Source organism: Raphanus sativus, chromosome 1, assembly GCF_000801105.2.
Source record: "Raphanus sativus cultivar WK10039 chromosome 1, ASM80110v3, whole genome shotgun sequence".
NCBI lineage: Eukaryota > Viridiplantae > Streptophyta > Magnoliopsida > Brassicales > Brassicaceae > Raphanus > Raphanus sativus.
In genome coordinates this window covers 5,999,276-6,021,134 of record NC_079511.1, presented here as the reverse complement: position 1 = coordinate 6,021,134, position 21,859 = coordinate 5,999,276, and the positions used below count along the sequence as shown (strand labels likewise).

The window sequence follows — 21,859 nt, the reverse complement described above, 5'->3', positions numbered from 1 at the left end:
TAGTGTAATATTTGGTGTCATGGTCGGAGATGGAAAAAAAATTGACAATAAAATACCAAATTTGGTGTAATTTCAACACAAAATTTGGTGTCATGGTTGGAGATGCTCTAATAACATATATAAGATTTAGTTGAATATTTAAGTGAAATATAGTTATAAGAATAAGAATGATAAAGAATTATATGTAAGTTATAAATGATATGGCTAAACTGAAAAATAAATAATGTGTTGAAGGTCTTAATAATGAAATTTAAAGTTTTACTATTCAGGTTCTAAAAATCTGAGGGTTTGAGAGTATTTTGAAAAGCCAAAAACCTTAAAGTTAGAGGGTTTGAAGGTTTTTTGGAAATGCTCTTTTTATTTTAGTCATTTTAATGAATCTGTCATTTCTATCAAAAGTTCTTTAAATTTTAAATTTGAATAACTTAAAAGTTAAATAAATTTTTATTTTAATTTTCTATTATAAATAATTCAGTGGACATTTAAATTTACCAAATGTCGGATTTTTCAACTATGAATGTTATTGTTTTATGCCATTTTATTTGCGAAGGTAGAATTTTGATCGACGGTTTATTGATGAAATAAAAAAATTAAAGTGTTTTAAAAATGATTAGTTTAATAAATTTAAAATCTGACTGTAAAACTTTCTCTAGAAAATATTGTGATATGAAGCAAAAACTAAAATTAATATGTTTTAGTATGATGGAAAATGATTAGTAAATAGTTTATTCAGTCTACTTTGAAAATATATTTGCTTTTAAAATACAAAATCGTAACATTAAATTATTAATACAAGTGCTTTGGTAAGAAGTGGCAAGGACGGCTGCGATTCTCATTTGGATTCTCTTCTTTAGCATTGTTTCTCTTCCATAATACTAACATTATACTCTTTAGTTTCTATTGGTTAATTAATTACACCCACTTGTTTTAATTCTTATAAGGAGCGCGAATGAATTCCTATCAGATATTAGTACACTATCGGCTCTTTTCAATGCGATATTGATATTGCATTATTACTGTATTCCTTTGTATCAATTGTTATAGAAGTATATTGGAGTGAAGCATTTTCATGTATGACACAAAATATCTTCACTTGTTGCAAAATTATTTGCAAGTTACAATTATATTTCACTATTTATCTGAGCACATACCAATCCGTAAGCTTTTACAGTATCCAACACAAATCATATGAATCACATTGTACTGCATGCTAACAGTTTATCAAGAATTATTGCTTCCTGTTAGAAGCAGTCCAAAAACATTATCAAACGAACTTTTGTTTAGACTTGACACAGATTTAGTAGTAAATAATACTCCCTCCGTCCCACTTTAAATGGAGTTTTAGGGAAATTTTTTTGTTCTATTTTAAGTGATGTTTTCAAGTTTCTAGGTAAATAACAAAACTACAGCAGAATCAAAGAAGTAGTCCACCATTCTGTGGTTCATCATTAAAAGCTTTTGACTTGTTTTGACCTATAATATAGCATAATCAATTTGCTAATACAACTTTAAAGCATTTAATCCAGCATTAACATACCTAACTAGTAATTTACAATTGGTGGGTTATTACTGCAATAAAATATCAGCGACGCAACCAAGTGGCCATCTATTTAAATAGCCTTCCCATGCACATCATTTCGTATCCTCATCAACTCTCAATACCTCTCTCTTTGCTCTCTCTCTCTCTGATACCATTACTTGCTAAAAATGTCTCCTGAGGCTTATGTTCTCTTCTTTAACTCTCTCAACCTGGTAACCTTCGAGGCCTTTGCCTCCATAACTTTTTTCATAGCCACCGTTGCTTTCTTTCTCTCACCAGGTGGCCTTGCATGGGCCTGGACCGCCTCCTCCAAGAACCGTGTTTCGATTCCTGGTCCATCTGGTTCACTTTCAGTCTTCTCTTGTTCCAACCCTCACCGCGTTCTCGCCGCGCTTGCCGAACGCTTCAAAGCCTCTCCTCTGATGGCGTTCTCTGTTGGGTTTTCACGTTTTGTTATCTCCAGTGAACCGGAGACGGCTAAAGAGATTCTGAACAGCTCTGCTTTCGCTGACCGCCCGGTTAAGGAGTCAGCTTACGAGCTTCTCTTCCACCGTGCTATGGGGTTCGCGCCGTATGGTGAGTATTGGAGGAATCTTAGGAGAATCTCTTCAACGCATCTTTTCAGCCCGAGACGGATAGCTAGTTTCGAAGGTGTTAGAGCTGGGATCGGTATGAAGATGGTGGAGAAAATTAAGACCGTAGCTGGCGCTGGTGAAGTTGAAGTGAAGAAAGTGATTCACTTCGGTTCGTTAAATAATGTAATGGCGACTGTTTTTGGTGAAAGCTATGATTTCGATGAAGTTGATGGGGATGGATGTTTTCTGGAGAGGCTGGTGAGTGAAGGTTATGAGTTGCTTGGGATATTTAACTGGAGTGATCACTTTGGTGTTCTTCGTTGGTTTGACTTCCAAGGAGTGAGGAAGAGGTGTAGAGCTTTGGTCTCACAAGTTAACACATTTGTCGGTGGAATCATTGAGAAGCATAAAATGAAGAGGAACAGCACTCTCGATGGCGAGGAGAAAGACTTCGTTGATGTCTTGCTTGGCTTGCAAAAGGATGAAAAGTTGTCTGATTCCGACATGATCGCTGTCCTTTGGGTAAGTTGTTTTTCTTGTGGATAACGTTTCAATATATGTGAATTTTTAAAATATTTGTTATCTAAAGTTCTAAATCTTTTTATGTGAATTTTTTTTAGGAGATGATATTTAGAGGAACGGATACAGTAGCGATTCTAGTGGAATGGGTACTTGCAAGAATGGTATTGCATCAAGACATACAAGCAGAACTTTACAAAGAGATAGCTTCAGTTACAAGTAACAATACTAGACCCTTGTCTGATTCTGACATCCCAAAACTTCCGTACCTTCAAGCTGTAGTCAAAGAAACCCTGAGGCTTCACCCACCAGGTCCCCTCCTCTCTTGGGCCAGGCTCGCTATACACGATGTCCACGTGGGTCCCAACCTTGTCCCCGCTGGAACCATAGCTATGGTCAACATGTGGTCCATCACACATGACGGCAAAATCTGGACCGACCCTGAAGAGTTTAGGCCTGAGAGGTTTATTGATGGTGAAGATGTAAGCATCATGGGTTCGGATCTTAGGTTGGCTCCATTTGGTTCGGGTCGTCGGGTTTGCCCGGGTAAAGCAATGGGTCTAGCTACTGTTCATCTCTGGGTTGGTCAAATGATTCAGAATTTTGAATGGGTTAAGGATTCTTCTGATGTTGACCTCGCTGAGGTTCTCAAGCTGTCCATGGAGATGAAGAAGCCGTTGAAGTGCAAGGCTGTTCCAAAAAATGTTTGTTTTGGTTAATGGATCCGGTTATCTGGTGGTTATCTGGTGTATCAGTCGGGTACTTGTTTAATTAACTACTATGGGTAGTTTCTTTTAATAATTAATAATTAATAATTATGGTTTGGGAAGGAAGTTAGGGTTTTGGCACCGTTTGTCGAACTTCTTTAGGGTTTTGGTGTCATGGTTTTTAGTTTGCTGTGTGTTTGCTTCTTGTAACGTATCGTATCGCGTCCCTTTGGTTTCATGGCTTTTCGATCTTATCTATAAAATTGATTAGCTAAGTTTTAAGGCATACAAAATATCGTACTATATCTAGCAAAAGTCTCTTACTATATTTTAATAACGGAGGCCATCTGCGCCACATATGTCACAGGCTGCAATACTTGATTAAGACGTTGAAATATTAGTTTATCCAACTAACATAATCATTGAATTTGGATATTGTAGAACCAAAGTAACAAGTGAGTTGCTTAAATTTCCTTATCAAAAGAAACAAAAACATTGTAGCCAAGCCTCGTGTCGAATTGATCTATAAGAAATAGTGATATCATAATAAAGCAGTCCATGAAGCTCGTTTGAATCCTCATTGGAGTTAATGAGCTTAATCTGAGAGAACATAAGAGTTCTCAGACTCAACGAAATTTTTTCTTTTGATTTTTCCAAGACCGAAGTTGAGTTACATAAGTTGTTAGCCCTCTAGGTAAATATTTTTAGAGCAGTATGAAATTTGGAATAGAAGATCTGGCTGTAAACAAAAAAGGATCAGATGATGTAATTTTTCTTACTCAAGAGTCATATCAAAAGTTGAGTTTTGCTAGAAAAGGAAACCGAGTGATGAATGATGATATGACCAGTTGATCACTGATGAATAAGTCACTTGTTCATGAGTTAGCATGTTGATTAAGATGATCCACATGTGTACCATGTGATGAGTGAATAATCGGATATTAGGCTATCTTAATCCGTAATAAATAATATGATAGTAGATCGTTGAGCGATTTTCTCTTCTTACAAAACACATGCTGATCCATCAAATTTTCAAATTAGAAATGGAAAGAGTCTAAAATATCCCCCATATAACTTTTGTACATTTGTGAAATTCATTTCTTTGGTTTAGAATAAAGTAACTATCTAATATAGTCGAATTCTATTTTAATAGAACTCTATTTTAAAATAAAAATTAGAGTGATGAAAAAAAATTAAGTAAACATATTTTTTATTCTATTATAGAGTGGAAAATAGAGTACCATTAAAAAATTTTCACTACTAACTCTATTTTATAGTGAAAAATAGAATGAAGTTGGAAATGTTGATGTAAATCATTCCGAGCAATATAAGCTGTCTATTTTTTCTTGCTAAAGGTAAGTTGTATTTAATCTACTGCAAATAAAAAAAAAGTACTCTTAAAGAAATTCTTCTTTACTGATGCTATATCTTTTTTACTCGCTTCAACTTGTTTTAATATAGTGTTTAGATTTAAGTGGTTAATTATGTCGTAAAACTTGAAAAATAAACAGTTTAAACAGATCATTAGATGTATTATTATGTATTGGCTTTGCATTTGATGTGTTTGTTTTATCTTGATGTGAGATCAATATGAGTATCATTAACTTAAGCTGAAACTACTTCTGAAAGGAAATTAATTCTACAGATTATAATTTTGAATTTAGAGAAGTTACAAGCTTCAAATCTTCCTAATTAAGAAAATATTTGATGTATATACAATTAAATTGCTAACTAAATATGTGATACTCATTGCTATAATGAAATTTATTTAGAAATAACCAAATAATATCATTTTGTTATGATTGTGTAGTGACACTCAAAATGCAAATTTGTCATTTTCATATAGAAAACATATAAATATGTAACAGATAAATTTTAAAAATAACTACTATAAATTGTGAAAAAATGATGCTATTCATCTCATCATTGAATTCGTATTCTCTTTCACATCTACTATATGTACTCCTTTTTTTTTTTGCAAACTACATCTACTATTATATTAACCGCGGCTAAATTAGACGTTAGATGTTAGGTCTCAGTACCACCTAATCCCCCAACTTTTCCTCAACTTCGTTTTTTTTTTGCGTTCTTGTATTGTCACATTACCAACCACATCTTCAAAGATGCACAAAGTAAATTTAAAATGTGCTAAAATGACGTAGACAAACAGTGAGAGAAAATATAACAATCATAAATTCGATATATTCTTCTCCTTTGTTTTTTTTCTAGAAGAATATTGTTTGTCCGATAGGAACTCAACACCATTTAAAGTTTACACTAAAATTAATACTATCAACATAAATGCTTAATGTATAAATGGATTAGATAGAATTTATGACTCATCTGTATTAATATATACTACAAGATCGTATCCTCGACGTTCCTCTTTTTTTTTGGTTTCTTGATCTTCCAACGTTGATTAACTATTCGTTTTCCTTTAACAAAACAAATAATTCATTAGTGTGAAATTAACGACTCATTTGTGTACTCCTAATAATTAATATATACTCGAAGAATAAGAGCATATATGGGGAAATCTATAAGAAATAGAAGGATCATGCTTTGGCCATTTTTTTGACCAAACCAATGCTTTGCCATATTGCTGTACGTACCTCGTTTTATTTACACCTTTATATATAGATAAGTATTATGTACAGAACTATTATGTTAATATAGCAGATTAGCATCCTGTGTTTGCTTTTCACAGAAAAATTCGTTTTACGTTTTGTAACACATATAAACAAGTTTTTTTGGTCAACACACATTTAACCAAGTTTTTCTACATGTATTCACTCACCCATTGTATGTTTTTATCGTTTCATGACTACAATATTTTGGAATAAATTATTGTAGAGAATTAGATAAATGATTTGGAATGTGAGGACCGCTGGCGTATCCTTATTATCTTTCGAATCATTGAAATATTAAAGTTTAATTAAGATTATTTGTTAGCCTTCAACTAAGGATTAATTTAAAATACAAGAGGGTAGCTAGGGTTTATGCTTTTGGAAAGAAAAAGACATAAACCTTTTATAATAACCAAAGCGACATACTGTAATCAGTTCAACATGTTTGGAAATGATTGTTTCAGCTGTATTGTATTCCAATCCGATATAATAGCGTTCTTTATGAGGTCACCGATGGTTCATACAAAAAAACGTTATATTTGGAAATAATTAGTGAGTATATAATTTTACGTAAACGGTCGCATTCTATGCTTATATAATTAACGGATGATATGGGATATGAAAACGTTTTGATTGAAAGTGCTAAACTTCTTCGAAATAAAATATAAATACAAGATATAGACACTGTTTAAAATTAGTAACAAAAGAGAAAGATATATACACTACATTTTGGGATTTGGATATCCAATAAATAAAACTTTTCGTTAGTCCAAAAATAAGTGCAAGTTGCTTTCCTTCCCATCTCTTTCTTTCTTTAAATTTTTCATATTCCCTTGCATAATCGATTCTTCGTCTCCTTCACTATAGATATGGCTGATTCACCACAAACGGATTGGAACCAAAGAATCGATGTTAGTAGACACATTATCGAAAGTGACAATTATGTGGTTGCAAAATATATGCTTTGTTAGAAGATTCACTAAGTTCTTAAATCGTTGGATGCTCTATAACCAAAATTAGGTAATATCTGGAAAATATTTTCCCTTGGTTGTGTCTTTGTAAGCGAATATAATACTTTCAAATACTAAATATATAATTTGAAATATCAGTTTAGTTTACCATATTCTCCATTCGAAAAGCTATATCCTGTTTACATCTTTATGTTTAAGATATTGTAACTCTTCTTCAATCTAGCTGCCACACTCTATAAAATTTCCAGTGACTTAATTTACTTTCAAATTTTTACGATTCAGTTTTCCAAATCGTCATCTAGAATTATCATGATATAAAATTGGGAAAAAAATTGGCTGTGAAATCATTAGTCCTCTTGGATTATATCTGCCTCTCATTGGACAAGAGAATTGGATCCTTTGTGTTAGCTAGGGTTGTAGACATTAATTAGTTCATTAGTTATTACTCTTTTCTTGATCTTCACAAGCGGCTTAATTAATGATTACGATTCCTTTCGTAAAGCTGATTTTAGATGCTTTTGTTAAAGGCAAATATTCACTTGCAACTTATAACAATCGCGAGTTAAACATTTTTAAATTACATTAAAGTCCATAAAGGCTATGTATTTTCTGCGCCACTCATTACTCAATATTAGCACTCGCATGAATTAAAAAAATCAATATAGTACATATATGAATACATCGGTCTGCCACAAGCATGGCCGAGCATATATGTAAATCCTTAATCAATCAGTAAGCCTTGGTAATCTTACAAAATACGTTCGAAAATAATTTTGGATAAGTTACTTCGTACGTTTCTTTCTCTGCCTGCTATCCCACGTTGAAAATGCAATGCAAAAACTACCGAAGACTTTTTTCCAAAAAAAAAAAGAAAAACTACCGAAGAAACTATAGCACAAAGTATACAAAAATTATTTCTTTTTTTCTTTGATAAAGTACCAAAATTACTTCAACGTAAATATGTGTATTTATTAAGAAAAAAATTAAAAGTAAACTTTTTTTTTGCTGGTTTATCACTTTCTAGATCACTTCAAAGCGTGGTAGCAAGTTATTCCAGAGAACAACTCTACCTACTTAGGGCAAGGTTATCGTAAGGTCCTTCCTAAGTCCTTCGTCGAGAGGGGGACCACAAATCACAGGGACCGAGAGAGACCAAAGGGAAAAAGTTGTTAAATAAGGGATGCTCTTTGTCGTCCTTGCGATAACCTTGCCCTTATATGTGCCTTAGAACATCTCGAATTCACTCATACTTTTATCTTTATAAAAGTATTTAGAGTCAAAATCACTTACTCCAATTCATCTCTATTTTTGCTTTTAGAATAAAAATTGCTATTTTTTCTATTTATAGAGAAAGAAATAGCATTCCTCTTTATTTTACTCTATATTTGGAGATCTCTATTTTAGAAAAATATATAGGAGTAAAATCAATATATATTTTAGAGATAAAAATAGAGAAATACATTAGAAATGGTCTTAGAGCATCTCTAAAAAATATTCTATAAATTCAAACATAAAGTTTTTTACTCTCCAAAAAGAAAATTCAAAATTTCAAATTAGAAATCTTAGTAGTGAAACTTCAAATATATAATGTCAGTACTCAAAACTTTAAATTTGAAGTTTCATAATTTTATTTCCATTTTGTTCCTTACATTTACATATTACATTTTATGATTCTTAAATATTTTGTTGGTTATCATGTTAATCTTTAAAAGTTTATATATCATAAATATTTCAAATATGTTTTCATAAATTTAATTTTACACATAAATTATATAAAAACCTTAAAATAAGACTTAAAATATTTTAAAACTAGGTTTATATAACAATAATATTACAAAATAAACTTAACAAATGCACTAATTGATCATATATGAGTGTATTACATAAATATTTTTACAGAATAATGTGATATTTTACTCTTAATTTAGTATTTAGCTATGTATTATATGTAAAATTTATATTTTGTGTAATTTTTATTATTTAATATTGATGTAGTATTTTTATATACGTGCTAATTATTTATAAACATTTTAATCTAAATTAATTATGTTAAATATAAGGACTAGTATAATATAAAACATAAATATTTTTAAAATTTAATTTGATGTTTTGCTTGAAGAACATTTTTATACTTTAAGTTTTGTAAACTTCAATATAGAGCATTTTTCTGGAAATACTCTTGTGTAGGAGAAAAGAAAACCAGACGAACAAACCCTTTTCGTGAGTGAGGCGGTTTTAGTATTTGAATAAGTTATAGAGTACGCTACATCTCGATATAGAATGCTCGCTGTAGTTGATCTTTCCATACTTCAACTGGTTCAAGATGTCCATCTGATCTTTATATTTTTAGAAAATTGAAAAACTGATAATATGTAATAAAAAATAATGAATCGATGTGTTTTTTTTTGTCAATGAATCATTCATTCCGTAAGGATCCCCTCAAACGACAAGGAAAAGAAACAATAGGGTAGGCATGGGCACAAAAACCGGATCCGAGGACCCGAACCGAAACCGACCCGAAAAATCAGGGTATCAGGTTTATTCGATTCTTCAGAAATAACTGTTTGGGTCCTAAACTGTTGTATCCGAAGAACCGGTATCCAACCCGACCCGAACCGAAAACCGAATGGGTATCCGAAGATATCCGAAATAAAATATATATTTCAAAATATTATTTATAATTATATGTATAATTATCTTAATTTTAATTATAAATTTAATATATTAGTTATTTTCAATAATTTTGTGTATTTTTGGATAAAATATTGTAGTTTGGATAGAAGTACTTAAACAAAACTGTGCCAAATGAGTATATTTGGTTATTTTTTGATAAATCTGAGTAGTTTGGATACAAAATACCCAAACCGAATCGGATAATATGGTTATTTTGGGTACTATTATCCGAACCCGTTACAGATACATTGGTTATTCGGTTATTTTCAGGTTATTTTATATCAGAACCGAACCCACCCGAACCCGGAAATACCCGACTCGAACCCGATCCGAAATTTTATAATACCCGAATGGGCTTTAGTTTTCAAACCCGAAAGAACCGATACCCGAAAGAACCGACCCGTACCCGAATGGGTACCCGAACGCCCAGGCCTAATAGGGTATCAGGGAGACGGAAAGAACAAAAGCCACAAATAACATCAGTAGATGTCAACGCAAGAGAAACCTTTCGAAGAAGGAAGAAGAATGAGTCAAACCCTGGATAGGCAGATTCTCTTAAGCCCTCGTAGAAACCTAGTGAAGAGGTCCAGCATCCAACGCTTCAGCTGTAATAGAGGAAGAGAGCCAACTAGGACCACCAGCCGCCATATAAGATTGAAATCTTTGGTCTCTAGTGACACTCGCTGCAACTTGAGCTATCAAGTTGGCTTCTCTAGGACATGATATCACTTGTCAGTAATCAAAAGAGTGCAGGAATCTTAATATTCTTGGAATACCATGCGTCAATAGAGGATAAGTCCCAGGCACGAACAAAGCTCTTACTACAGCATCAGAGGATATCTCAAAAATTACTCTCTTAGCATGAATGTCATGGAGCGCTTCCATTGCCCACCAAAGTGTTTGTATTTCAGTTTCCATCCTAGTATGTGTAGGAGAAAAAGCACGCCTGCTGTGGGATAGAGGCATTCCATAAGTATCCCGAGCAATCCAAGCAGCTCCTGATTTCTGAAAGGGATCAACCCATGATGAAGGTACATTGAATCGATGTGTTTATTAGCGATTTTTTGAAATGTGAATATGTTACCAAAATGGAATATACATTTATTAGCTAGTTACAAAAATCTAGCTCAAAGAACTTAGCGCGTGTCAAGTTCGAATCTCAACTAAACAGATGTTAGAGGAAAATTAACAGTCAGGTTCTTGTTTCTGATCCCCAAAAATACTATTCTCTCGATTTCATATTAAGTGTCGCTGTAGAGAGAAAAATTCGTTGTAAAATAAATGTCGTTTTAAACATTTCAATACATAATTTATTAACTTTATCCTCCTGTTTATTTTTTTTATTGGTTGAAATATGAGTAGATATATGGGTAATGATGTTTTATATTGAAAATATGTAAAATTAAATGATTTCTTAATCCGTGTGCAAAATTATAAAACGACACTTAATATGAAATAGAGGAAGTATAAACTTCCGTTCAAAATTTATCGAATTAAAAAAATATATTATCCACATTACTTGACATTCAACATGACACTAGTGTTGTAACTAATTTTTACAAGCTTAGTGGTCCAAATAAAATAAATATGTGTAAATATTTTTTTTTTACAAATCTAAAGGACCGGGTAAAATATCCATCTAATGTGATGTAACTGTTAGATTTTACATTTAAAAAGTCATTACATTTTACAAGTCCATGGACCAGATAAAATAATGAAATTGTTTGTGGATAATGAAAAAATCCTTAAATAAGTTGATGACTAAATAAAATCTATTTAGTGAAAAATTGCTTAAGTTTAGTAAATTTGGTGAATAAACTATCTTAGTGACTAAGCTAAAATTAAGTCAGAGAAAAATAACTTAACACTTGGTGTCCAGATTCAGAACCAAAATATTTTGGTGACAAATAGCTAAAATTTAGTAAATTTAATGACAAATATCTGTTGTTCAAAAAAATAATAATGACAAATATCCAGATTATTTTATAACTAAGTTTTGTAATTTTTTTTATAAATAGATATCTCTCATCTCTTAATTAACAATAGAATCATATTCACATAACAATCGTTTATAAGATAAGTTTTCACATACAAAAATTCCAACAAACATCTCAAAAAGTTTGAAGCAAGTCTCGAGAATATATTGTGGATGTTATTCAAAAATTCTGTTTTAGGTAATGTAAAACAACTTCACGTAATTTTATAATTCTATTCTGATATTTAAAATCGTACTGAAACCGTTTTACCTATAAAAAAATTATTGAACCAAAAAAGAGATTACGTCTTGATTCCGTATATCTGACTATTTCTTTAAAGGTTCTAAAAGATTTTAGCGCCTTATATCATCTTTTCCAATTTAAATGGAATCTTGCGTACTAACAATTTTAAATGATTATGACTGACAGTTGTTTAGTTAATCATTCTGGATTTCATATATATATATATATCATTTATTTTTGGGAAAATTATCTTTTAAATCACGAACTTTCAAATTTGGTTGAAAAAAAGTCTGAACTTTCCCTTGGACCATTTAAAGCACCAATTTAATTTGACTAGCTATTTTAAACATCAATTTAGTTTGACTAAACCAAATTAAGCACGACGTTAACTCGGATAACAAAATGATTAAACAGAGTTAAATGCCGTCTCTAATCTCCGTTAAGTCCAAAACGACGTCGTTTAAAAATCTTTTAAAATATGCATTTGGGTGGAATCGAACCCATGACAATAGACACACACATGTAAGGCTCAAACCACTAAACCACTTAATTGTTTTTTAACATGATTGACTAGTAATAGGTTTTATTGTGAAACCTCCAAATCATCTTATTCAACCCTAAATCCCTAAATAATTTTATAAATATTAAAAATTGTAAATAAATTATTAACTATTAAAAATTTTGTGAACATTACTAAAAATATCAAAACTTATAATAATTATTAACTTAACTATAATATTAAGTTTTATTTACAAGTATTATTAAAAATACTACTTATAATTAACTATATGATACTAAATGATTTTTAATTATAATTTTTAATTAATAGCAATACTAAATGATATTGAGTTATGATTTTTAATTATAATTTTTCATAATACTAAAATATTTTTAATTAAAAATCACAATTAAAAATAATTTTGTTTTATTAGTAATTAAAAATCATCTAGTAATTAAAATTATAATTAACAATCATTTAGTATACTATTAATTAAAAATTATAATTAATTATTATTATAAATCAGACAAGTTATTATTAACTATAATTGTTTATTATAATTTTTAATAATACTAAAAGATTATATTTTTAAAATCATAATTAAAAATCATTTTGTATTATTATTAGTTAAAAATTATAATTAAAAATCATTTAATTATTTATACTCACAAATTTTCAAATAACTAATAAGCTATTTACAAGTTTTAATATTTATAAAATCATTTAGGGATTTAGAGTGGAAGAAGATAATTTGGAGGTTTCACAATAATAGGTATTAGTAGTCAATAAAGTTCAAAAAGTGCTAATAGTCTAGTGGTTTGCGCATTACATGTGTGTGTCTTTGGTCACATGTTCGATCCACCCATATGCGATTTTTTAAAAGATTTCTAAACGACGTCGTTTTGAACTTAACGGAAATTAGAGACGGCATTTAACTCTGTTTAATCATTCTGTTATCCGAGTTAACGTCGTGCTTAATTTGGTTTAGTCAAACTAAATTGATGTTTAAAATGGCTAGTCAAATTAAGTTGGTGCTTTAAATGGTCCAAGGAAAAGTTCAGGCTTTTTTTTAATCAAATTTGAAAGTTCGTGATTTAAAAGACAATTTTTCCATTTATTTTTATCTTGTATTGCTGTTTTTTTGTAAATTATAAATGCTGATTATTGGATTAGTAGTCAAACTGGATCTGGTGAGAGTCAACTAAGATCTGATTTCTTAATCTCCCAATCAAAACCTCATCTATTTCTTAAGTTACAATTTTATCCCATTTGTTATTTACATGTAGAATTGCTGAAAAAACTGGTGGAAAAAACAAAAGTAGCAATATGGCACTTACTTGGACTCATAAGGACAGAGGAGAAATAAGGGTGCACGAGAATTTGGAGGAACTTAGCATTGGCTTGGTAGATTATATAGCTGAGATATCAGAAGCATCGATTCTAGAACATGGTGCTTTCTGCATTGTTTTATCAGGAGGCTCTCTCATTAGCTTGATGGGGTAACTACAAGTTTTACTAAAATGTTTTTAAGCTTTGTTAGGATCCCATTTTCAGTCTCCTTCATCGCTTTCCTAATGGGTTTATTCAACAGAAAATTGATCGAGCCGCCTTACAACAAGATTGTAGATTGGGCTAAATGGTATGTCTTTTGGGCGGAAGAGCGTGCGGTAGCTAAGACCCATGATGATAGCAATTACAAGCTCGCCAAGGATAATCTCCTCTCTAAGGTCAGATGTGTTTAGATTGGGTTTTTGATAGCTCAATGGATAGAAGAATCTTGACGGCGCTATCTGGTTTTCTTGAATGTCGATTTTTTTGCTAATAGTATTTGCTTGTTTTAGAAGAAAACAAGTTGAGGATGGAGAAACTAATCCAATCAGTCTTCGTCAACGCAGCTTTGTGTGTTGTTTGTCTTGTAATAATGTTGACTCTTGTTCTGAAAGTGGCTCTACTTTTTCAGGTTAATGTGTTTCCGAGGCATATATGTTCCATTAACGACAGAATATCAGTCGACAAAGCTGCGACAGAGTATGGTTCACCATCAGACAGATGGTGAGAAAACGAACTGTGACTCCGTCTGAGAACAGTGACTGTCCCAGGTTTGATCTGATCTTACTAGGGATGGGCTCGGATGGGCAAGTAGCCTCGCTCTTCCCGAACCACCGAGCACTCGAGGTGAAAGACGATTGGGTTACATACCTAACCAACTCACCTAAACCGCCGCCAGAGAGAATCACATTTACTTTGCCGGTCATTAACTCAGTTACTTTGCCGGTCATTAACTCAGCTGCTAACGTGGCTATAGTGGCAACCGGCGCATCCAAAGCCAATGCTATCCACTTGGCAATCGATGACTTGCCATTACAAGACGGCTCTTTGTCTCTGCCTGCACGTCTGGTCCAGCCGAGCAACGGGAATCTGGTGTGGTTTATGGATAAACCAGCAGGGTCCAAACTTGATGGGTTTAAAATTTCTGAGTAAAATTTAGATTAATCTACTTTGTTTCAGAAGCAAATGGTTCTTTACATCAGTAATGACCCTTTCTGTATGAAGAGCATTCGGTTTAGAAACATGGAATATCTTTTTTTTTTAATAACTATTCTATTCATGCAAGTTTCAACAAACTAGTAATTATAACAAAAACAATGATTAGAAACTTGATGAAACAATCTAGTCTCAAACTCAAACTAGGTGATAATATGAGACAAGACAACTCAGACGAAAAACCGGCAAAAGCTTACTTTCACTGGGGGTTGTTGTTGTTGTCATGGCTAAGAGCATCGGCCTCAGCTCTGGCCATAGGATCATCTTTAACCTCCGTATCTTCTTCCATCTCGCCTTGTCGGTCTTGCGCCAATTTCTTCCTGTGAAGTTCCTCAGCAGCCTCCATAGCAGCCTTGTTCTCCGCTTGGATCTTGATAATTTCCTTTTCTTGTTGCTGCCGTTCAAACCACGTGTCTGCATCCGCCCAAACTGCAAAAAACAAAAAACACAACCAAGAAAGATTAGTTTATTAAGCAAATGAGAAAACAAGCCAACAGGTTAAAACAAGCTCTCTACTTAACCAAGAACATAACCATTCTCTTGTGAGTAAACCATCATACACTTTAAACCGTTTTGAATCATATGCTTGAGAATTTTCTAAATCTAATTTCAGAGCCAAACCCTAATTTTAACAATCCCTAAGTTCCATACTCATTCACAAACACTAACATCAACAGTAAATCAAAATCAAATAAGGAGGAATCGAAAACGAACGTGGATGTGCGGCCCAGCCCTGTTCTCCACCCTTGATCTTCTCGGGGAGGGCATAGTTGACGGTGAGAACACGGCCGTAAAGCTCGGCGCCGTCCATGTTATCCATGGCGGCGGAAGCGTCTTCTCTCTCCAGGAAAGTGACGAATCCGAAGGATCTGTGCTTCTGATTGGCTTGGTCCAACGGCGTCTTCACGTCCTTGATGTCGCCGAATGGTATAAACGCGGCGTGGAGGATTGATTCGTTTACTTCGTCGGCTAAACCTCCGACGTACAACGTGTTCTTCTGCATCGCTTGCTGCTGTTGAACCGCCGCCATTGTTCGAGTTCCTTCGCTCTATCTCGCTCGCTTAGTGAATCTTCTCGGTGAGACTAGAAAGACGACGACAGCGATTTTTTTTCTGTTAAGAACAACTGTTTGATATTAATGGGCTTGAACTCTGTAGGCCCATCACGATAGGCCCAATAGTTTAAATGTTTTCTATTTTTCTTGATGTTTTCTATATTTCTTAGTGATTTTTTTTTTGAATGAAAAAGGGCTTTCAACTAAAATGCAAATAAAAAAAAAATATAAGGATATGAATTTTTAGATCATATAGTTTGAGAAAGCATTGCAAAAGAGAAGGGCAGCCACATGAACTCCCAAGCATGTAAAATAAGCAAAAGAGAAGTAGAGATGGGGACTAGATAAAAATGACATAAGACTAGCTAACACACTAGTAATGATGACCACGAGCACGATGACATAAGTTTAAATGTTTTCTATTTTTCTTGATGTTTTCTATATGTCTTAGTGATTTTTTCTTTTTTGAAAAAAGGCTTTCAATTAATATGCAAATAAAAAAAATTACAAGGATATGAATTTTTAGATCATATAGTTTGAGAAAGCATTACAAAAGAGAAGGGCAGCCACATGAGCTCCCAAGCAAGGAAAATAAGCAAAAAAGAAGTAGAGATGGAGACTAGATAAAAATGACATAAGACTAGCTAACACACTAGTAATGATGACCACGACCAGAACGGCCACCTCGGCCATGAGCACCCACGTGAGTCCATTCCATTTTTTGCATCTTTTGGGTTGGTTTGAAACCCACGAGGACCTCTCTCGTGCTATAAGAACATTAATGTTTTCATAACCTGACAAATATTCAAACGTCTTAGACCCAGACACATTTTCATTTTTCACCACACCAAATGAGTTGTTTGAGACAATCTCATCAATGACATTACTTTAAAATTGACGGAATTGATAAACTAGAAATAAGGATGGTAGCAGCAAGAGCAGAAAATTTCAATATCTGAATGCACTGGATTAGCTGACAGCAATTCAGTCATTCATGCTCCATAATTGGTGATTATAAGAGTTTAACTCACCATTTTCTTGAGAGCCAAGATTACTCTCAGCAACAATAGTGGTTGCTAAAGAAGAGGTAGAGGTAGAGGTAACGACCTCATTATCTGTTGATGTGTTAGTGGCAGGTTCTGTAGAAACAGAATCTTGATTTTTGATTGCTAAAGCATGTCCTTGTTCAGAAGGAACAATAGCACAATGGAGCAACAAATCAGTGATAGGAGATGAAGGTTCGGTAGGTACTTCTAGTGGAGCTAGTGGTTTTCTTCATTAACAGATTTAATAGGTTGATAACGAAAAATTAACAATTTAACATAGTTTCTTTAAACATAAGCTAAATGAAAATTTCTGAAAGAGAGCAAATAAATAACATAGTGAACGGTTAGTAGGGGATCAAATATGTGATTGTCTTCTATGTTACATTGATCGATTTCTTCCTCTGATCAACACAACAACTAGGCTCCGATTATACTACTCTGATCCGAGAATCCACTTTTGATGATTTTGATGTTGACAATGGCAATGCTAATAGTCTTTATCTTAAGACGCATTTATAATGCTGTTAGGTCTCTTTTTCTTATAACCAAACATGTGAAAAATCATGGATTGATGATGGCACTCGATCAAAATTTGAGTATCTTCAATTTGAGTTTGTTTGAAGCATCATCAACGGTACGTTCAGCACATCACACACATAACATGTTATTATAGTTCAATAATGATATCCAAATGAAACATTTTTACGGGATTTTCATTCATATATTTTTTATTTCCATGGGTGGAAAGGATGTCAGATTGATAAATTGTCAAATTTTGATTGCATTGTTGCTTTTTCTTCGTTCTCGATGGTGTTTCGGCCGACATGTTTGGGATCCAGGAAATATTTTGTCCAGGGCCCCAAATATATAAAAGACGGCCCTGATAATATGTAAAGTTGTGAACTATAATAATAAAACTAGGGGCATTTGCATACTAAATAGTGTGCAAATAGTTTCACCTCTTCAGACAGTTTACTTTTAAGCGTTGTCTGCATCATTTCTCAACTACTTTTATGTTTGAATTATCAATTCTAAAAGTTATAGGTTTCTACTTAAATTACTTTTACATAATTGGAACTTTTTTAGATTTATGTGCACCGATAAAATATCAGTATATTTTGGGCCGGATGTAGGCACAGAGAAAATAAACTTATTATCAAAATAGATATCTATAAGGTGCAGAAGCCGGAAACCCTACAATGAAATATATTTTTTTAGGTTTAGGAATTTAAAAAAAAATATAGGTTATTAAATAGAAAAAAATCGGTTTAAAGTTATTATAAATATAAATTTAAAGAATTGTAAACTTTTTTAAAGTAAATATGTATTATTAAATAGAAAAATAATTTGGTTTTAAAATTATTATAAATATAAATTTAAAGAATTTTAAAGTTATTCATTCATACAATATTATACAAACCTTAAATTAATTTTTTTTTTTTTGCAAACATTTTTCTATTGAAAGCCTGAGAAAGAAAAACAAACATGCTAGCCAGGCCTTAGTGTTATGGGTTTCAGCCCATTAGTATTACATATCAATTATACAAACCTTAAATGGATATTTGACTCAATTGTTTTTTGCTTTCTTTCTTTGCTTTCTTCAAAGTGTTCGTTCACAACACACTATTATAAGAGGATTCAGTTATCATATAGATTGTTGGTAATTCTCTTCAAGGGTTGCAAGGAATTAAGGTTTATTGCTTGTTCTTAGGTGTGAAGTCCTTTTCGGCTCATTTCGCTTAATTTCTATGATCTCTGTTCTTTTATTTAGTTTGCTTCTGCTTGGCTATGTTTTTGGTTTCTTTTTAATCATAGGGATTTGACTCTCCCTTTTGGAATTTAGAGATTTAAAATAGCTAGTTTTATATCTCAACAATGCACTCGACAATGTATGAATGAAATTCAAAGAAAAGGAAAATTAATGAGAAGCTAGCTTTAAGATTTATATTTTTTCTGAAAACTATAAACTCATGCTTGTCAATGATGACAATCATGAACATCATCACGTCCACATAGAAGCCCTCCGTTTAGTTTATCCACTGCTCGAAATGTTCCTCCTTGATCATCACCCCTCTATACTCAAACCAGGAAATAAATAAAACAAATTTTACTCTATTTTATTTTATTTTATTTTCTAAAACCATATTTTTTATAACCTTACCTTGTAAAAATTGACAGCAACAAAATTCGCCCATCGGTCCCCAGCGGCTTCGTAACATGTAATAAGCATATCGATAAGATGTTGAGAGTTCTCCTCACAACTCAAGATCTTAACCGGAACTGTCCTGAAATGATTTACCAAAACCAAAGCTTTGCTTTTATCGTTTAGCTGTGCAGATTCTCCCCTATTGCTACATTCGAAAGGCTTATATCCATCGTCCCCATCTGATAATTGAGATTAATCGGTTATTTCTCGACCAACAATGATTAAACCGGAATTTTGGCATCTTACACACTCACATTTGTTTTCCAATACGTAGTTCCATTGGTAAGCTATTCCTTCGGTGTCTTGCTTAGATCTATCTGAAGTGAAGACGACTAACCGGTGGTTATTTGCAACCATATCTTTAACCAACGGCCAATCTTGTCCACCGTTAGGCATGTTTTCAACCGGAAACCAGAACTTCTTCAAACCAGAGTCGGTAAAAACTTTGGTTAACGCATTTGGCGTTTTGACGTAGTCCTCCAAAAACAATGTCACGATCTCTGATGGATTTGCTGTCAAGAATGCGAATACCTCCTCGAACGTATCTATCGCCCGTTTCTAAAATATGACATAAAAAAAAAACAAATCATTTTAACGAAGCCATGTTTAGTTAGAGTCTTTTATCTTCCCAAAAGTTGCTGAGATTAGACTTACAAACTTGGTGAGTTCATAGCATTTCCCGCCAAACGAATGGCACAACCATACGTCTCCTTTGTAATCATACGTATCCAACATCAATGCTCGAACACCACTCTGAACATTTACATTATAGACTAGAAATTAAGAAACATAATGAACTGATTATGTGTCAATGAATTAATACTAACATTAAGTTGTTGGGTTATACTATCTTCTTGGGTCGCCACATGAAACAGTCTTCCTTCAATGGCATATGAATTGTGGGTCGTCAAAAATGCATATTTGTTAAACGGCATGGAATTGTTCTGTTACAAAAACACACACACACTAAATAGTCATTATTGCGTCATTATATATAGTATGTCAAGAAAGTAAAAGATTCGTTATGGCTCTACTAGAAGAAGAACAATAAGTTAACTCAGGAGCCGCTGATCAAACACCTTACGACTACGACAAAATAAACATTATAAACGTGTATAATAGCGTGATGAGATTGATGCGTGACAGAGCTCAAGAAGAAGAAAACAAGTAATGGAGCAAACGATCCATCATCAAAAAGTCATGTTAAGAATGTCCCTTTGAAAATTAAAAGAGATCTAAGTGACATGAATCTCATGTACATTCATATAATACACAAAAACACTAAAATACAGCTTAGTGTATGAATTATGACCTAGGAGATTTGTGTGTTGCGTTTGGGTTTTTTTTTTTGTAAAAAATGTTGCGTTTGGGTTTGCCTGAATTAACTAAATATAAATTATAACTACTCCAAATCACAAATTTTTTTAATGTTTTACGATAAACCTTACTAGCAAACTATAAATTCAAACAAATCTTTTTGCGTTGGTGTTTAGCGTTTGCGCTTCAAATTTTCACATCCTATCAAAAGCGTTATAACATATAAATATTAAAAGCGTTAATTTACTTACCACAAGAGAGAATTGATCTGTGATGTTTGATCTAACGCATCTTGCACCATTGAGGCCGCATTTAAAACAACCAAGTCCAACGCTGCACTCGTCGTGGGATGAGCATTGATTGCCGAGCTGAATATTGATGAAAAGCCCTAAATTTTAACATGGATGATAACATCCCTAACTATAACATAAAATATATATTCAATTTGATCTCCTTAAGAAATTCTGGCGAGTTTTCATAGTTGGTTACCGAAACGTTTGCAGAACTCACATTGCATCTTTAGATAATCTTGACTTTTATGAAAATTGGTTTACCTGTTTTGAGCCCTGGGGAGAAGCAAAAGCGATTGATGCGACCAAAACCAAAGTTGTGACTGCAGAGAAGAATCTGAAACGTCCCATTGTTACTGGTTTTTTTTCTAACAAAGAAATGGGGATCTCTATTATCTTTTATAGAATTAGTGTAACTTTGAAAACGAAACGTTTTTACAGTGTTAGAGTCTTGTTCATGAACTTATAATGTTTTTAAAGATTATCTTTCCTTAATATCTAAATCTTTCTTGTTTGAGTAACCTCTTTAAAAGTAATTAGTATTGCTATATAGAAAATTAGACAAAGATTTGACCAAAAAGAATATAAGGAATCACTAAATCTAGAATGAAATATTTCAGATTGGACTAGTTTTGAAGTTTTCACTCTGAATAACATATAATGAAAATGATTTTTAAAAATCTGTTTGGTCTAATCACACACAACACATATAAGCCTGGAAAATGATGGGATCCTGGCAACGGTTAAACCTCATGTGTTATTAGCAAATTGGTAAGGAGATGTGATATCGCCAGTTTTTACCATACCACAAGTCATACTGCCCGTAACCATTTACCGTTTTTTGTCACAATCAGACCAATAGTCCTTTTTTTCCCAAATTGAAATTATATTAGTGACCCAAGGCCCAAAAAATACAAGGCCGAAACCCATAAACCATACAAACATACAAAGTTAAAGCCTATATGAGAACTATGCAACTTTAAAACGAAAGAAACAAAAAAACCTCCACCGACATCTCGGAAAACACTACCACGTGTCACGATCCTCACCCAATCGGACACACATATCACTC

The 21,859-nt window shown here is 32.7% G+C and overlaps 5 protein-coding genes across 5 annotated transcripts in view; 3 read left to right on the top strand and 2 right to left on the bottom strand.

Moving 5' to 3' along the window:
• Positions 1-21,859, top strand: part of LOC108807389 (choline/ethanolaminephosphotransferase 1) — a 90,153-nt gene that overhangs the window by 425 nt on the left and 67,869 nt on the right. The gene's annotated exons all lie outside the window — the stretch shown is intronic.
• LOC130510676 (cytochrome P450 78A5) lies at positions 1,656-3,616 on the top strand. Its single transcript, XM_057007225.1, has 2 exons — positions 1,656-2,637; positions 2,736-3,616. The coding sequence occupies exons 1-2, from the start codon at positions 1,708-1,710 to the stop codon at positions 3,351-3,353; spliced, it is 1,548 nt and encodes a 515-aa protein (XP_056863205.1). The 5' UTR covers positions 1,656-1,707; the 3' UTR covers positions 3,354-3,616.
• On the top strand, positions 13,670-14,943 carry LOC108840876 (probable 6-phosphogluconolactonase 1). The gene is given in 2 exon segments (XM_057007264.1): positions 13,670-14,360; positions 14,363-14,943. Coding segments are annotated over 2 exon segments (621 nt in total). The 5' UTR covers positions 13,670-14,188; the 3' UTR covers positions 14,812-14,943.
• On the bottom strand, positions 14,893-15,965 carry LOC108840886 (uncharacterized). Its single transcript, XM_018613696.2, has 2 exons — positions 15,589-15,965; positions 14,893-15,303 (listed from the first exon to the last, which is right to left on the bottom strand). Exons 1-2 carry the CDS (start codon positions 15,902-15,904, stop codon positions 15,074-15,076), a joined length of 546 nt encoding a protein of 181 aa, XP_018469198.1. The 5' UTR covers positions 15,905-15,965; the 3' UTR covers positions 14,893-15,073.
• LOC108860222 (PI-PLC X domain-containing protein At5g67130) lies at positions 18,952-21,138 on the bottom strand. The gene is made up of 7 exons (XM_018634126.1): positions 21,052-21,138; positions 20,749-20,865; positions 20,008-20,124; positions 19,835-19,933; positions 19,435-19,738; positions 19,136-19,359; positions 18,952-19,047 (listed from the first exon to the last, which is right to left on the bottom strand). Exons 1-7 carry the CDS (start codon positions 21,136-21,138, stop codon positions 18,952-18,954), a joined length of 1,044 nt encoding a protein of 347 aa, XP_018489628.1.

Bases quoted from the DNA above. Each gene is read 5' to 3' on its own strand.
- LOC130510676 (XM_057007225.1), top strand. From the start codon at position 1,708: ATGTCTCCTGAGGCTTATGTTCTCTTCTTTAACTCTCTCAACCTGGTA. The intron at 2,638-2,735 runs GTAAGTTGTTTT...AATTTTTTTTAG, and splicing joins ACATGATCGCTGTCCTTTGG to GAGATGATATTTAGAGGAAC.
- LOC108840886 (XM_018613696.2), bottom strand. From the start codon at position 15,904: ATGGCGGCGGTTCAACAGCAGCAAGCGATGCAGAAGAACACGTTGTAC. The intron at 15,304-15,588 runs GTTCGTTTTCGA...TGTTTTTTGCAG, and splicing joins GGGCTGGGCCGCACATCCAC to TTTGGGCGGATGCAGACACG.
- LOC108860222 (XM_018634126.1), bottom strand. From the start codon at position 21,138: ATGGGACGTTTCAGATTCTTCTCTGCAGTCACAACTTTGGTTTTGGTC. The intron at 19,739-19,834 runs GTAAGTCTAATC...GTCATATTTTAG, and splicing joins GCTATGAACTCACCAAGTTT to AAACGGGCGATAGATACGTT. The intron at 19,360-19,434 runs GTGAGTGTGTAA...CTCAATTATCAG, and splicing joins CTACGTATTGGAAAACAAAT to ATGGGGACGATGGATATAAG.